This window comes from Narcine bancroftii, chromosome 4 (assembly GCF_036971445.1).
Source record: "Narcine bancroftii isolate sNarBan1 chromosome 4, sNarBan1.hap1, whole genome shotgun sequence".
Lineage (NCBI taxonomy): Eukaryota > Metazoa > Chordata > Chondrichthyes > Torpediniformes > Narcinidae > Narcine > Narcine bancroftii.
Genome location: NC_091472.1, coordinates 308,813,305 through 308,830,037, shown reverse-complemented (window position 1 = coordinate 308,830,037; position 16,733 = coordinate 308,813,305). Strand labels below are relative to the sequence as shown.

General features: G+C 40.6%; 1 protein-coding gene across 6 annotated transcripts in view; it reads right to left on the bottom strand.

Annotated features, from left to right (window-relative positions):
- itga4 (integrin alpha 4) overlaps positions 1 to 16,733 on the bottom strand; it is a 140,004-nt gene that overhangs the window by 86,462 nt on the left and 36,809 nt on the right. For all 6 annotated transcript variants that reach the window (XM_069935867.1, XM_069935869.1, XM_069935865.1 and 3 more), the window contains 9 exons: positions 14,821 to 14,885; positions 14,608 to 14,734; positions 8,995 to 9,080; positions 6,560 to 6,622; positions 6,346 to 6,483; positions 6,157 to 6,265; positions 3,426 to 3,520; positions 1,466 to 1,556; positions 661 to 706 (listed from right to left, as the gene is read on the bottom strand). In XM_069935867.1, the coding sequence (XP_069791968.1) occupies positions 661 to 706; positions 1,466 to 1,556; positions 3,426 to 3,520; positions 6,157 to 6,265; positions 6,346 to 6,483; positions 6,560 to 6,622; positions 8,995 to 9,080; positions 14,608 to 14,734; positions 14,821 to 14,885 (820 nt within the window). The remainder of the gene's footprint in view (positions 1 to 660; positions 707 to 1,465; positions 1,557 to 3,425; positions 3,521 to 6,156; positions 6,266 to 6,345; positions 6,484 to 6,559; positions 6,623 to 8,994; positions 9,081 to 14,607; positions 14,735 to 14,820; positions 14,886 to 16,733) is intronic.

The window sequence follows — 16,733 nt, the reverse complement described above, 5'->3', positions numbered from 1 at the left end:
CTGTCTCCCAAGCAGTTGGAAGAATCCCTTGTCGGGCAGGAGCGGGACCTCAGGGTCAGTGGCGCTCCCTCCTTGCCACATGGGATGCCAACGCCAAACCCTCCCCTCAGCTTACTACTGCACACGCACACCAGGGAGACCGGTGTGCGAGTGCGGTAGTAGGCCAAGGGGAGGTTTCGGAGTCGGGACTCTGGCGACCAGGCAGACAGGAGCCCCCTGACTCACCAGTGAGTGTTCCACTGGCCCGGGAAGCCTCCTCGGGAGGTCAGCGGCAGAGGCGGGGACATATCAGGAAGAATCATCAGTGGTGCTTGACAGGTTTTGCTGATCGGCGGCAGCCATCTTTTTCTTTAAAGTGAGAATTAAACATTATTTCAATGCTTAAAAAGCCTTCCCTTGTTGTTTGTTGCTGTTTAAACATTGATACAAGTGATTTGCTGTTACTTCTGGACTGTTTTTTATCTAAAAAAAAGACCAGTTATCCCAAAAAAACATTTATCTGCCCATTTCAGATAATCAGAATTGGACTGTAATAGAAGAAAACTATGGTCGCACAACTCACTGAATGAGAAACAAATTTTGAACTTCAGTGTATTTGTTCAAGAAACTATTTTCCATTTGCCAAAGTACCACACTCAGTTAAATAAAATTAAATGTCACCTGAGCAACACCACAGCATCAGACATAAAGGCTCCAACTGCTACATCTACAAGAATAAATTGAAAAAGATCATTTTTTTAGGTCAATTCTTCTTTAAGAAGATGAGAAATAAAATCTGAAGCAAGATATTCAACCCCTCAATCCTGTTCTGCTATTTACTGAGATCCTGCTTTATCCCCATATCCAGTATCCAGAAATAAACATCAACATTTTAACTCAGAGTTAAAAAAGAAAGTCTGCAGATGCTGGAGTCGAGTGCAATGTCCGAATATTCAAGATAAACTCAGCGGGTCACATAGCATCCTTGGGAAGTAAAGGCTAACCAACATTTTGGGTCTGGGCCCTTTGTCGGGGATCAAACTCTGGATCCATCAATGTGATTGAAGCTTAAATGTTCTTTGAAGTGGGATGACAAGTTGTTCAATCAATTGGAGAAGGGGCAATTTTAAAAAATATGGCAAAATATAATCATGCCTGATCAATGGTTGGCAGAGAAGTGTCCAAACTACTTCTGTACTATGCTCAACTAACTCTTCTAAAAGGCACGTGACAGATATTGTTTCTTTGAAACCAACGATTCTATTAAAAAAACTTGCTGTTTCCATGATACAAACACAGATGATCTTTACTTGACTTTAGAATATATAATACATTGCCCAGACATTTTTGTTGCTCACTGAAACATTAAATCTGTGCCATAAATCTTATAGAATTTCCAAAATGCTCGCATTTCTTTAAGATTGTTGAATTCAGATAAATCTATAATTTTGACTTGTAAATGCATTTATGAAATTCTGAAGATTACCTGAGTATCCATTATTATCTGCATCAATTCCTCCAGATATCGATTGGCCAAATGCACGCAATGTATTACTAATCTGGTGCCCAAGGATTCTCTGTAAAATGTTAATAAAATAGTGAGTTCCTCAAGATGGTTTTGAATTGATCATGTGGTTATTGATTTAATTCCTGGCCTGGTATATTACAATCCACATTTCCAGTTGCAGTAAAACCACTGGTATTTTGCACCTATGGGGATTAGTAGATGCCAGATATGCAAAATTTCCGGTTGCTTGAGACTCACTCTTACAATGCCCAAATAATACATCAGTATTAAAAGACAAAAGACAGTTAAAACAGTGGTTCTCAACTTTTTTCTTTCCACTCACATACCACTTTAAGTATTCCCTATGCCATAGAAAGGGATTGCTTAAGGTGGTATGTGGGTGGAAAGAAAAAGTTTGAAAACCACAGTTCTAATCGTCTCACATTGACTCGTTATGTGCACGGGTTCATAACTCCAAAGGAAATGGGTCAATGACAATTTTTCTCAAGCAAAATATTTCAGTAAAAATTGGGTCCAGAGCAGAGATTCTCAACCTTCCCTTCCCACTCACATCCCACCTGAACCAATCCATTATCAATCACAGAGCACCAATAGCATAGGGATTACTGAAAGTGGCATGTGAATGGAAAAAAGTTTGAGAACAATTAGAAAAAAAAGTATTGTAGTTCTTAATTATGTAAAGTTCACTTTAATCAGGTAATTCCCGTAACTTAAAATCTAAATTTGAACCCAGTCGCTGGCACTTAACAGTGTTGTGCTAAGAACCACACTAACCGCGCCACTGCCATAATTAACACATCTCCCCAAAGTTTACAGATTAAAGCCTTACTAATAGACAATAATAGAATAAAAATAAAGGCTCTCACTAAACAGGTATAAGGAGACACTTTAAGAGAGTCACCACAATGGTGAATGGCATCAACCAGCTCTTCATCCTGGGTGACGCCACTGTATTCCTACACAACTTTATTCAAACCTTGCTTAAACAGCTGCTATAAGCAAAGAAAAACCAAGGCCACGCCCGGCAGAATATTTGCTCCCATCTTCACCGAATGTTTGTGTGTTACACTTCAGGGAACGGTTACAATTTTAAACTTTTATTTAAATGTTTATTTCTATTTATTTTTTTAATTTATTTTCCTCAACTCTTCTGTCTGCCTCACCTCCTTTCTCTGCCATTTAAAACTTGCTATTTCTTTAACTTTTCCCAGTGTCATTGCAAGGTCATTGTCGACTTCTCTCACACAAGCTGCCTGATCTGCTAAGTGCTCACAGCATTTTCTTTGTTTTAAATTTCAGATCATCAATAACTCCAGTATCTTACTCTTTGGTGGGGGAAACAAAAACAAGCCTGATAACTGGTGATCAACAACAGTTAAATGGGAAATTCAAACCACTGGGATTACCAGGCTGAGGAGCACTACTTTATTTCCCAATTAGTGGAATTTGAATTCTTTCTCTGTAGCAATCAGATAGAATCTTCTGGCTGTGAAGTATAGTCCGCAGTTGCTGCAAATCTTTATTTTAAAATCAGAAATACTGAAGAGAATTACAAGACCAAACAGTTTCAGATCAATTGGTTCTAAAGCAATGCCACTGATCTGAAATGTTGACTGTTTCTCACTCCACAGATGCTGCCTGACCTATTGAGTATTTTCATTGTATCCTTGCATCTCTTCGCGTGTTCCAAATTATTCATGAAATGCTGCATCCCTCTAGTTGGAACTAGAGTGATGTGTGACCCAGTAACAAGAACCGATCATTTCTCCCCATGGATGCTGCCTGATCCATTGAATATATGCAACTTCTTGTTTGCAACAACAGAGAGAGAGAGAGAGAGAGAGAGAGAGAGAGAGAGAGAGAGAGAGAGAGAGAGAATATTTTCAGTCAAGTTTTAGATAAAATTTAAATTCCTTACTTGAGAAAATGTTGAAGATATTCCCGTTTTTCTGCCATTGTAGATATAAATCGCTCCACGTTGATCATCTTCTTGGGGAGCACCGACTGCTACATCTGTAGTGGGATTAAACAGTGAATCTAGCAACCTCTTATCCAAAATTGATGAGGGTCGATGACACACAACTGGTTTTTTTCTTCACGATCAGTTAACAAATATTTCACGCTCAAAACAAAATTGGTTTAATTACAATGGAAAACTAAAATAGAACAAATTTCTCTGGCCATAAAAAAAAATGTGGGTACACCATCTGTTACAAGGGATTTCCAAAATTCATAAGATTTTTTGTAAATCTTGTTTCACCCTTTAGAAATAATCTTATATTTGTGGTTGCAAGCAAAATTCAAAGAGTAGCGAGCTGAGTTCATTTCTCCTCCGTACGAGTTTCTAATGTTTTGTATATTGCAAGCAAGGCAATTATAACTTTCAAAACGACTTGCTATTTCCCATGCTACCATAAAATGATATAGTAACTTAAAAGGTTAATGAAAGCACCTTCATCGAATGCTTTGACTCAAAAAAAGGTAAATATGTTCTGTCACTTCATTCAGTATTGGGCAGTTTAACTCAGAAAAAATTCTTGCTTTTTTAGCTTAAAGCAATGCCTGGATGATCAATTTAGTCTAAATGCAAGTTAAATGAGCAGATATGTGTTGTTTAGATGCTTTAACTCATTTGTTTCCCATTAATTTATTGTTTTAATCATTAAAAAGTTAAGTCTCCTTGTCAGGAGTGAATTATGTGACAGATAATGGTTCAGATGAGATCACAAGCCTAAATTGTTCTGCACTCCCTTCTTTGTGCTCAGATATTTTGTTAATTCCTTCAGTTTAGTTACTGCTTGGGTTTTATCATAATATAACCAGATCATTGATGTTCTCTCACCACCCGCGCCCCCCCCCCCCCCCCCCACAAAATGACGTTTCTTCAGCTTGCCCTGCCAGTTCCATTTACACTGGATCAAAGCACAATAAGGATTTCCTTTCCTTTTACCATCTCATTTAGAAACAAATAACTCAGGGTGATGCAGCATCAATAATCACAAAAGACCAAAGTTGTGAAACTGATAGGCTTTTATTAACTATAGACTGGAACATCTGTCAACATCACAAGGCAGAGTGGAATGGGGAGCATGGAAAGGGCTCTGGGTAGGATCTGCCTCCCTGTAGTGGCCCGTGTCATGGAAGATTTAAACCGTGTTTTTTTTTACTTTTGCGGCCTTTGTTTCTGCAGGGCTGAGAACCTGCTTGTGTTTTAGAATCAGCAGACATAAGCTAAATTCCACCGAGGGGCCAGAGATGCAGTTATCTGACGAAAGGACATCTGTGTACCAAGAACATTTAATCTTCCTGCTTGTTTTGGTCACAGACTGTCAGAGGCCTAGTCTTGATGCAAAATAAACCATTGTATTCAAAGTGATAAGCTGAAAATTATGTTATTCGTTAGAAGCCTAGCATGCTAGCTTGCTTGTTTATCTTTCTTGCTGCACTGGGAATAGGTGCTTGGGTAAGCAGTTTTTGGGTAATATAAGCCATAGTCCCGCTGCTGAAGTTTGAGACTCTCCGAGAGGTGGCAACATCTCTCAGCAAAAAGAAGAACTTCTGGAGTCCAGCCAACGTCCCGGTCAGGGGAGGTGGAGAAGCTGCTACCGGCGCCCCGACAACCTACTACAAGTGTGCGGTCATTGCCTCGCTTCGGCAGTTGGGACCAGTCCAGGCGTTGATAAGTGTATTGGGAAGGGCTTGCATATTGTAGTTTGATATCAGCTTTAGAATTTGTAATAAAGATTTGTATAAACTGAAGTGCTCTCGGCGTGTCTGTCTATTTTCTTTCGGTAGCTCAAACACTGTGACCAATCTAAAACGAACAAAGTGAGAGGTACAAGTTTACCCAGGACAGCCCGACACACAAAATGGCAGATGAATGCAGCAATCGCACAAGGCCCGCACCGGCTAATGGCCTTTCTCCTCGGCCAAATGCCCGCACAGCGGGAACACTGACCAATCAGCGACTGGAATACCACTGGTGCTGACAACGGCGGGAAACTGGGCCTATATGAACAGGGGCCAAGATTGCAATAAAACAATCTGGCCAGGTGTGTGTCGTTCTTCCACTCTTCTGTAGCAACTCGTTATGTCCCCACGCTTTTTAACGTGCAACTATCCCTGAAAATGGATAATGTTAGAGCAGTAGGCAAGTATTGGCTGTTGGTCAGTTGCAACTGCTGTGATGTTGAATGTGCTACATGTGTCCTTTAAGTTGTAGAAGATGACTTTATATGTTCCAGTGTATTCCATCAACACAGTGGTTCGAAGGCACAAATTGTGGCGATCATGCTTCTCCAAATCCTTGACCACCAACCCTGTGGATTTGCTGTACAAGCTGCATCAGATGGAGTGACATTAATAACTCCGCCACCTCCTCCCACCCATCCACCCCAGACACACACGCAGACTGAAGAATTTCTGCAACAAAAGGTTGCAAACGTTTTGATGCAACAGCAGGTAACAACAACCGCAACCTTCATTTAGAATGTTGCAAAGTATCACAATGAACTAAGAAATTGTATAATTTGACTCTTCTTCTTTTCTTTGGCTTGGCTTCGCGGACGAAGATTTATGGAGGGGGTAAAAAGTCCACGTCAGCTGACTCTAGAGAAATGCAAAAACCACCAATGCTAAACATTTCAAACCTGAGTGCCCGTCATCATCAATGTCTCCAAGATCCACAATTGCAGTCCCAAACCTTGCTGCATAGGACTTTCCTCCAGACAGCTCCACTTCAAGCTCCTTCATCGTTCCCTGTCCAAAAAACAAAACTGATTAACACAATGATGTGATAATAAATATTAATTGGTTCAGAGAAAATTCTTTAGTCTTACCGATCCCATGTTCAAATAAACATAGACTCGTCCTTCTTCTCTGACCACGCTGTACATGGGAGCTCCTACTAACAAGTCCGATAGGCCATCCGAATTGAGATCCACGGCACAAACTGATGAGCCAAAGTATGAAGCAAGCTAAGCCACAGAAACAAAGAGATTGTAACCATTGCAGAATCTCAGAATTAAAGATCAGTTTTAATCCTTGCCATACCTTTTTACCCTTTGCCTTGAAAATTACTTCCATTTTCATTCTATCCTGTTTAAAGATGTAAACCTGCAGGAAAAAAAAATGCACCAGTGAGAAGACGGCGTTGCTCTTTCCACATCCTCCAAAGGAAACTACTTTTAACTGAAAAAACACACTATTTTTGCAGAATTTGGCGTAAAGCAGCAACGGGAGGGGAGATGCTTCAGTGGTAGAGTGCATGCTTCACATGTACAAGGTCCCAGGTTCAATCTCCAGCGACTCCATTATTTTTAGTTTCAGGAAAGCGGAAATGAAGGTAGTGAATAAGGCATTTAGCACACTAGCCTTCATCAGTTAGGGCACTGAGTACAGGGACAGGGGCATCACTTTCCGACTCCACAGGACGTTAGTGAGACTGCACTTGGATTATTGGAGGCAGTTTTGGTCACCCAGCAATAGAAATATCAAGCTAGAAAGGATACAACAAAAAATTCATGAGAATGTGGCCAGGACCAGAAAGCTTGAATTCTAAGGAGAGGCTGGATAGGTTGAGACTTTTCTCCCCAGAGAATAGAAGGTGAAAGGGGAAGCTAATAGATGTTTATAAAATCATAAGGGGCATGGATAAGGTGGCCAATCTGCAAGCAGTGGGATGTTACTGGAAATCAGTGCTGCAATCAAGGACCTCTCCTGTTTGCAGTACACATTCATGATTGAGAGGAAGGCAGCAAATTTGCAGATGTAGTTGGAAATATCAATCAAAGAAGCATGCAGTTGATAGAAAATATTTAGGTCTATTGAGTGGGGGAGGGGATGGGGTAAATGGAGCGTAATGTGGGAAAATGTGAAGATGTTGGTTTTGGAAGAAAGAATGATAAAAATAAACATTATTCAATTGGAGAACAATTGTACAAAGTTGCAGCAGAAATAAATGGAGCAAATTGGCATATAGGTGCAGTATATAATCGGGAAGGCTACTGCAATATTCATTTGCAGTTCGATGGGTTATATATATCAAAGCAGGGAACTCTTACCCCACAAGGAGCTAGGACATATTTAGGGAATGTAATTTTTTTTTTTTAAATGGGGAAGATCTTTGTTGAAGGAAAGATAAACTCGAGGCAATTCAGAGAAGGTTCACCCAGGTGATGCCAGATACGAATGAGTTGTTTTATGAGGCAAGTTTGATCATTGGGAGCTAGAAAAATGAGAGCTGATTACGTTAAAAAATGTCAGGTTGCTAGTGTACTTGACAGGGTAGATGCTGCAAGGCTATTGCCATTGTCGGAAGATCTTGGGCCACAGGGAATAATCTCAGAATCAGAGCGGGGGGGGGGGGGGCAGGGAAATTACCATTCAAGACAAACATGAGGAAGAGTTTATTCCCTTAAAGGGTTGAATGTGTTTGGAATTGTTCATCCGAGAAAAATGTGGAGATTGAATCCTTGAATACATACAAAGTTGAGAGTTTTGTAAATATTAAGGAATAAATGGGATTGGGGAGAGAACAGGGATCTAGTATTTAGATAAATCAAGATGATTATATTGAACATTGCAGACTTCATCCCAATATGAATCTTGGAATCTTCTTCCTAATCTTAAATTGAAATAAACACATTTTAAACCCTCTAACAGTTTACATTTTCACTTCCTCCAATACCTGGTCCTTCCTCACAAACTCACTACACATTTCATCAACCTTTCCACCATCCACTCTAATCGCTGCACTCTCATCCTGGTTCCCACCCCCCCTGCCAAATGAGTTTAAACCCTCCCCAATGACTCTAGCAAATCTGCCCTCCAGGATATTGTTTCACCTCCAGTTCAGGGACAACCCATCCTTTCTCGACAGGTCATACCTTCCCCAGAAGAAATCCCAATGATCCACGAATCTGAACCCCTGCCTCCTGCACCAACTCTTCAGCCACATATTCACCTGCTAAAACCTTCTATTTCTTCCCTCACTTATACATGACACAAGCAGCAATCCAGAGATGACCACACTTGAGGTCCTGCTTTTTAGCTTCCTTCTCTCTTCAGGACCTCCAACCTTTTCCTCCAGACGTTACTGGTCCCAACGTGGACCACGAATCTGCCTGCCCAGCATCCTGCCTGAGAAGGCTCTGGACCCTATCTGTGACATCTTTGACCCTGGTACCTGGGAGGCAAAGTACCATGCAGGACCTCAATCCTGTTTAAAACCTGTTCCTCTAACTCTTGAATCCCCAATCAAATTTCTGATAAATAACAGACCAGGCTCAAGGAATCAAATGAATGGCCTTCTCCTGTTGCAGGTTCTCATGGTCTTGTGTAACCTGCAAAATTTGAGTATCTTATTTGTAGTCCCACACACTCAAAATAATCTTTTCTATCATCTGTCAAAGCAGCCTTTGATATATTGTTTTGAATTATTTCTCCAATTGCAAAGAAAGGAATACTTCTAAACTCAGAATTCTTACTTGACCAGTCATTTCCTGTTGGGGTGCTCCTCCCACAATTTCTGTGCTGTTTGGATCAATGAAGTGTCCTGCACTTACGGCATAACCTGGGAAGGAACAAAAGCACTGATATGAAAAGTAATGGGCCCATCGCATCTTGAGCATCGATCTTCATTGCTTATAGGTTTGCGTTTTTTAAAAAAAATCAAACTTTGCACATTTAAAAATTGTAATGGATCACAAAGAAATAATTAGGAATAGCAAAAAGTAACATCCAATTACCAACATCCGCATGACAACAATTAATCAAGGTTGAGGAGAAAAGATTATGCACCTCTCACCATGTCAAAATTTGGAGCAATAAGTCAATTTTCTGCATCTGCATCTCTTCTAGTAAAGGTTTGTAGACAACTCAAAAATATTCAACAATTTCAGTGTTCACTTAAAGTTTCTCAAATCTGCTAATACCTTAACTCCAAGTCATTGACCTCATTTTATAATACTGAGCAAGTCTAATATAATTTGGCAGTTTCCCCAGAATCAATGTGAATCTGATCGGGCTGTGGTTTCTGAAGTGAGCAGTTCTGATGCTGCCTTTATTTGAATGTACAATTAGTTTCATGCTGGAATCTTGTTTATTGTCTGGTGCCTTTACCAGATGCTTTTCACAGCAAAGTATGGTACTTCGCCTTCTGTGATCAATCTGCCACAGCATCACAGAAAGCTTACAGCGCACAAGTAGGCTTTTCCAACCTTCGCGATGGTCACTGTTGTCACCGTCAATGTCACCAAAACCAAGAAGCTGATTATTGACATTATGAAGGGAAAATGAGAGGTGTGTGATTCAGTAATCAGTGGGGGAATGGGGACGATAAGCAAATTTAAGTTCTTGGTGTTATGTGTGGAGGAAATGTGGTCTCCCTGCCTGTCTGGAATGTGTGTTTTGTGGGTGGTCACATGACCTCCCTAATTGAAACATTCTGAAGTAACATCGCCGGCCAATCAAGGTTGGACCCTGGCCACCTATTAGTGCACACCTTGCTGTTGGCAGTGACACGGATAAGGTGTGCACTACATTGAAGCTGAGCCGTAGTACTGTGAAAGATCAATACTTGCAGAGAGTCTCATCCTCGTTGGTACAGGGAACCGGGTGTGTGTGTGTGGAAGTCCGTGTCTGTAGAGTGTGTACTCAAGTGTGTGAGCATGTAGAGCGGCCACTGGTATCAGAGTCCAACCTGGGTCAGGTGTGAATGTCTATATCGTTGTTTAAGGAATATAGTAATTGGGTAACGTTTGACATTCTCCCCTATTTGTCTCCTGCATGTAATTAAATTAACATTGATTGTAACAGTTGTGTCCGGACTCGTTCTTCTGTGAACCCACTGAATCTGATACTCTTCCCAACTTGGAAGTCACTATCTCCTGGACCCAATACACTAATGACATTGCAAAGAAAACATGGCAGCATGTCTTCTTCCTCAGGAGTTTTCAGAGGTTTGATATGGCATCAGAAACCCTGGCAAATTTCTACAGATATGTGATGGAAAGTGTGGTGACTCCTGCATCATGGTCAGGTATGAGGACAGCAAAACCCCAAAGCGTAAAGCCCTGCAAAAGATAGTGGACACAGCCCAGGATATCACAGGCAAAATTTTTCCCACCAACGAGAACATCTACAGGGAACGCTGCCATCGGAGAGCAGCAGCAATCAGCAAGGATCCACATCACCTATGAGTTTTGATAAGCCTGATGACTCAGTGTCTCAACTACTTCATAATCACTTCCAAACAACAGTTTAAAAGTTTCAAGTTTCAACACAAGATTTCTAAGACTGAACTTTCAATTAACTTTTCAGAATTGTGCCTAAGCTCTAATGGTTTGCATTATTCACACACACACACATTTGTGCATAGTTGTGGTTCAATTTAGATTTAAGTAAGATATATTATTAATAGTTATTAATAAAAATTATTGTTTTGAAGATACCATTGTCTTGGTGAATTTCTATTACTGTTGGTGATGCAACACTGGACAACAAGAATCTTTTTTCCTGAACACATTTGGGTGTGTTTTACGGATTTAGAGCTTCTGATCCTAAAAAACACCATTTTTTAAATCACGTACCTTTTTTTTAAAAATATTTGTGATTTCTTGTCTACTAGTAACTGCACTGGGTGGGTCACGTCTCCAGAATGGAGGACCATCGCCTTCCCAAGATCGTGTTCTATGGTGAGCTCTCCACTGGCCACTGAGACAGAGGTCCACCAAAGAAGAGGTACAAGGACTGCTTAAAGAAATCTCTTGGTGCCTGCCCCATTGACCACCACCAGTGGGCTGATCTCGCCTCCAACCGTGCATCTTGGCACCTCACAGTTCGGCGGGCAGCAACCTCCTTTGAAGAAGACCGCAGAGCCCACCTCACTGACAAAAGACAAAGGAGGAAAAACCCAACACCCAACCCCAACCCACCAATTTTCCCTTGCAACCGCTGCAACTGTGCCTGCCTGTCCCGCATCGGACTTGTCAGCCACCAACGAGCCTGCAGCTGACGTGGACATACCCCTCCATAAATCTTCATCCGCGAAGCCAAGCCAAAGAGTATATTGCTCACAAGCCAAGGTGTTTTGGTCAGTTCAAGAATGTCTGGGTAGTGCAGGCTTGAAGATCTGCCAGTGAGGCTGGAGAAAATTGCATGGAAGGCATTTAACGACGTTGTTGAGAATTTTCTTGGCAACTACAGAGCACCAAGCTGCATCCAGCTGATTGACAACGTGTTTCAAGCATAGAGAGCCATGAAGGCAACTTCATTTTCTGTATTCGCACTTGGACTTCTTCCCGGCTGATCTTGGTGCAGTCAGTGACGAACATGTTAAAAAGTTTCACCAGGACATTGCGCCCATGGAAAACCAGTATCAGGGCAACAGAAATTGATCAATGCTGGCTGACTAATTTTAGACACCGGCATGGGATGCATCAGATGCTGAGTACAAACGAAAATCAGTGGCAAAACATTTTTAGGTCAGTTGATTGAATAACAATGTGTCAATGTCATTATGCAATTAAACATGCTAAATTCAATAAAAGCTTAATGTTTCACTAAGTTCCTGTGTGATACAGAAAATCTGAAATTATCTTTGTGTTCAGCTTGAAGTTGTCCATCATAATCCTCTATTTTCTTTCAGTAAGCAAACCTTCTGGAAAAAAAATGTTGTCCATTATAATCCAGCACCTTCAGTCTGGCAGTTTATCTGGATGTTACTCCCATTACTCCTGGCACAATTTCACTTCACATTTACTTTTTATAAGCTACACCATAGTTGAACACATTTTCCTGCATGTTTAATGGGTGCGCAGAAAACAAAACTCGATCAATTCCAGGTTGAAGTTTCAATTTTGTATGTTTCAGCTTGTCAAGCAACCTAAAAAATATAAGCACTCCAGATATTCAATGTTCTGTTATGGGCCCAGAGGACCCCAAAACCCAGCAGCAATAGAAATTCACCAAGACAAATGGTTACTTAAACAAAAGTTGCTTTTCATTATCTTTAAACATGAAAACAGGATCAAACTCTAACTTATTACTATTAACTTAACCTCACTTAACCCCCTTCTAAATCAAAGTGGACGTGTATGAAATGTGTAGGAAAGTTCTTGGATTCACCGTCCAATCTCACTTCTCACTCCTCCAAGTTCACAGGTATCAAGCAATTCTTATACTGCGCACAGAGTTTAACATTTATAAAGTTCACCAGGCTTTGGTGCTTGAAAGGCAAATGGTTATTGCTCAGGAAGGTTCTTGTCAGTTTTTAGAGAGATTTTTCTTATTCTAGGACATCCACAACTGATGTACTTCCATCAGTCGCTTCAGTGCCTTGCCGAAGAAACGTGCCCCATCAGAGTTTTCCAAATGGTAAACTCTTCTTCCAGGCCACCACAGAGCTCTTCTTGTTTCACTTATTTCCGGTGAAACACTCTAGCCAGCCATTTACTCTTGTAAGGACCACAAGGGTTTTCAACAGGCTGAACTCAGAACTCACAACCCATCTTCAAAATTGAGTTTTCAACCAAGCTTGCCATGTTCCATGCTCAAAATCTCTCTCTCTCTCTCTCTCTCTCTCTCTCTCTCTCTCTCTCTCTCTCTCTCTCTCTCTCTCTCTCTCTCTCTCTCTCTCTCTCTCTCTCTCTCTGTGTGTGTGTGCAAAACCACATGACCTTCTTGCAGGGCTAACCCAATCCTTGAAAGATCTTATCAGCCTCTGCCTGGTACATGTCAACATTCTGTTCCATTTGCACCTTCTTCTGAAGTTCCTTCAAAACAGTCCCATTGTCTTTTGCAAAGCCACTGGTGTCTTTCAGCAAAGCTCTTGCATTTTAAATGAGATCTCTTTTGTGAAGTGTTAATGTCTGTTTGTGGAGACCTACACCAAACCTCCCACAATCTATCTCTTTTTAAAATAAAAAGATTTATATATAATAGAACCCGTCACAGTTCCCAACCCCAAGTCGCCATTCCACTCATACACGGCCAACTTTATGAGTACAGATCCCGACTTACAATGTTCCGATTTACGATATTTTGAAGTTACGATGATCAGAATCTGTTTTAAATAATGGTAAGTCGAGGCTTACCTGTACTTGGGTGGTAAATCCCAAAATACAAGAACTTGAGCAAACCAATAAGAGCAACACAAGCCAAAACAGATGAATAATTATTACTGTATTGTGAACAGGAGCATGTATTGCAACACGGGTACACCCCCCTGTATGAAACTAGTGTGTTCCTATGAAACCTTTCATTAAATTGAAATGGCGTGAAGCAAAGACCCGTTCACTACTACTGAAGGTTATTTTCATAAAAATGAAAACCCATTCAAATTTATTTTGGATAGTGAACACAGGTTTCTTCATAAAAGTGAATTTTTGTAAAGCAAGTGTTCGTAAAGCAGGATATATCTGTATTTACAGTATGGAGTATACGAGTTTTCCAGAATCTCACAGGCAGAGCAGAATGAAGGGAACTTTGTGTTCTTGATGATTTCAAGTTGTGAATTTGTTGTCCACACCTTGTGAACCATCATTATTTTCCCTTCCATCAGAGAGGTTTCACAATTACCACAACCAGACAGAAGTGACAGTGGAGGGGAATTGGAGGTGAAGAGCAGGGATGTAGGGAAAATTAGAGCAAAAGTGGATGGATTTCATTAAAGGGATAGATAGATGATTGGAAAGAAATTAATTAGGTGAAGGGTGATAATGAGAAAGGAAGTTATGGGGGAGACGGAAAGGAACATTCAGGGGAATCCGCAACAACAGCGTGCTCAATTCACTTACGTGGATTGTTACATCCTGTAGAGCTTTGTAAATAAAATTATAGGTGTGTGATTTAAAAATTATTTTAGTTTTGATTTTTTTATGAATGTAAAATACAAGCATTTCTTTACTCTCAATATGTAAGGTCCAATCAGCAAGATTGTGTCAGAAGACATGCAACTATAAACGATACAAATTTTACAAAAAAAAAAACTCAAAATATATTTTATTTTTAAACAGCTAAGTTTATCTGTAAGGTTAAAGGCTGCGGAGCATTACAGATCCTAATCACATGGTGCAAATTGTCTATTAACGGTTGCATACCAAAATAGCTTCCTTGTTTGATGATATCAGAGTTCTTATAGAAAAGCAAGGAAGCGGTCTTTTCATTCTTTACTATAACAGTTCCAGACCACGAATTTGATCCAGGAGCTCCCATTATAATCAAATCCTATCACACAAAAATAGGGTCATTAACATCATCCAAAGGCAGTTCAAGAAAACAGAAATATTATTCAGAAAACAATGTCCACTCACCTCAGTCACAAAACTAGCAATCCCAGCCTGACAAAACTTATTTTCATCAAATTTCCTTATATATTCTAAGGAGAGGAGAAAAAAAATTCGCGTGTTACAAACAACAAATATTCTTGACACTGACGTTCCAAAGTACTTCAACAGAAAACATTCCATAGTCTTATAGCACAATCCGAATGGGAAACAGCACTTTGATTTCGAAGTATCACAACCTGCATTTACTGAACTGTGCAAATCTCTTTCTCTTCCCCCCTTCTCCCCCTCTCTCTCTCCCCTCTCCCCTGCTCCTCTTCTCTCTCTACACGTCTCTCCCATCCTCCGCTCCTCCCCTCTCTCCCCTGCTTCTCTCTTACCCCGCTTTTCCCCCACCTCCAGTTTAAATTCCATATGGAATATTTTAGAGGATGAAGAACCGTTAGTGTGCCAGATCGCATCAATACTCGCAAAAAGTCATGCAACATTAACTTGTCAAAGCACACTGATCACATAAAACTCGATATAACACCACAATATTTAATAGGATGAGTATTCGCAATGATGCCCAAGCAGCACCGAACTGTATTTTCAACATCATCAAACTAAAAGATCACTTCAGCTGAATTGAACATAAAGTGAAACATAGATTGGATGATAAGTTCTTCACAACACTAAAATGTCTGTCTTTGAACCTTTGTGAATGGCAACATTCAATTATGAAGGCAAATCAAATTCCAAATTATCTGTGCAGCCTCCAATTTTGAGGGTAAAGGCAACAGAGAATATTGCCCGTAAGGCCTTTATGGTTTGATGACAGCAACTTGTGACAGAGTATATAGATATGTTTTTGGGAGATACATTGGGAAAGGATTATTAGAGTAGGTCACATACAAACACTTTAAAACAGATCTTATTTGAAATACTGGAGCTCTGCCCCATGCTAGACATGTCGGGGCCAACAGTCTTTGCAAGAACTTTGGGAGAGTGCCCAAGAGACTTCACTAATGGATTGTTGTTTTTGTTGTTTATAAAAAGGCAACAGATGAAAGAGCTTGTTGGAGCCGCCTTCTGTCTGGCACTGTTCTAAGAGGGTCATGTGGTTTGGCAAGAGGGGGAAGAGAGAGACACACACACACACACACACACACACACACACACACACACACACACACACACACACACACACACACACACACACACACACACACACACACACGATGCAGCCAGCAGAAGCAGCTGGGACTGGAATTGGACAATCTGGCAAGCTTGTGGAAAGCCCCATTTGGAAGATGGGTTTGTAAGTGCTTTGTTCAGCTTGGTCAAAGCCCTTGTGGTTCATGCAAGAGGAGAGGACTGGCTGCCTAATGCTTCACTTGGAATAAGTGAAACGAAAAGGAACTCTGTGGTGACCTGAAAGAAAGAGGTTATCATCTGGAGAACCCTGAGGGGGAAAGTTTTGTCAGCAAAACACTGAAGAGAATGATGGACGTACATCAGTTGTGGATGTCCTAGAATAACAAAAATCTCTCTGAAAACCGATAAGTACCTTCCTGAGCAGTAACCATTTACCTTTCAAACATCAAAGCCCGGTAAAGTTTATAAATGTTAAATTCTGTGCACAGTCTAAGAATTGCCTGCACCCAGTGAACGATGGAATGAGAAGTGAGATTGGACTGTGAACCAAAGAACTTTTCTGAACTTTCACACACATTACATACACGTGCACTTAGAATTAGAAGGGGGTTAAGTTAGGTTAGTTAAGTAAATAGTGTTAAAGTTTGATTCTATTTTCATGTTTAAAGATAACTAAAAGCAACTTTTGTTTAAGTAACCATTTGTCTTGGTGAATATCTATTGCTGCTGGGTTTTGGGATCCTCTGGGCTCATAACAAACTGATCTCATTGACACTTTCTGGCTCCTACTTCAAAAATACAAC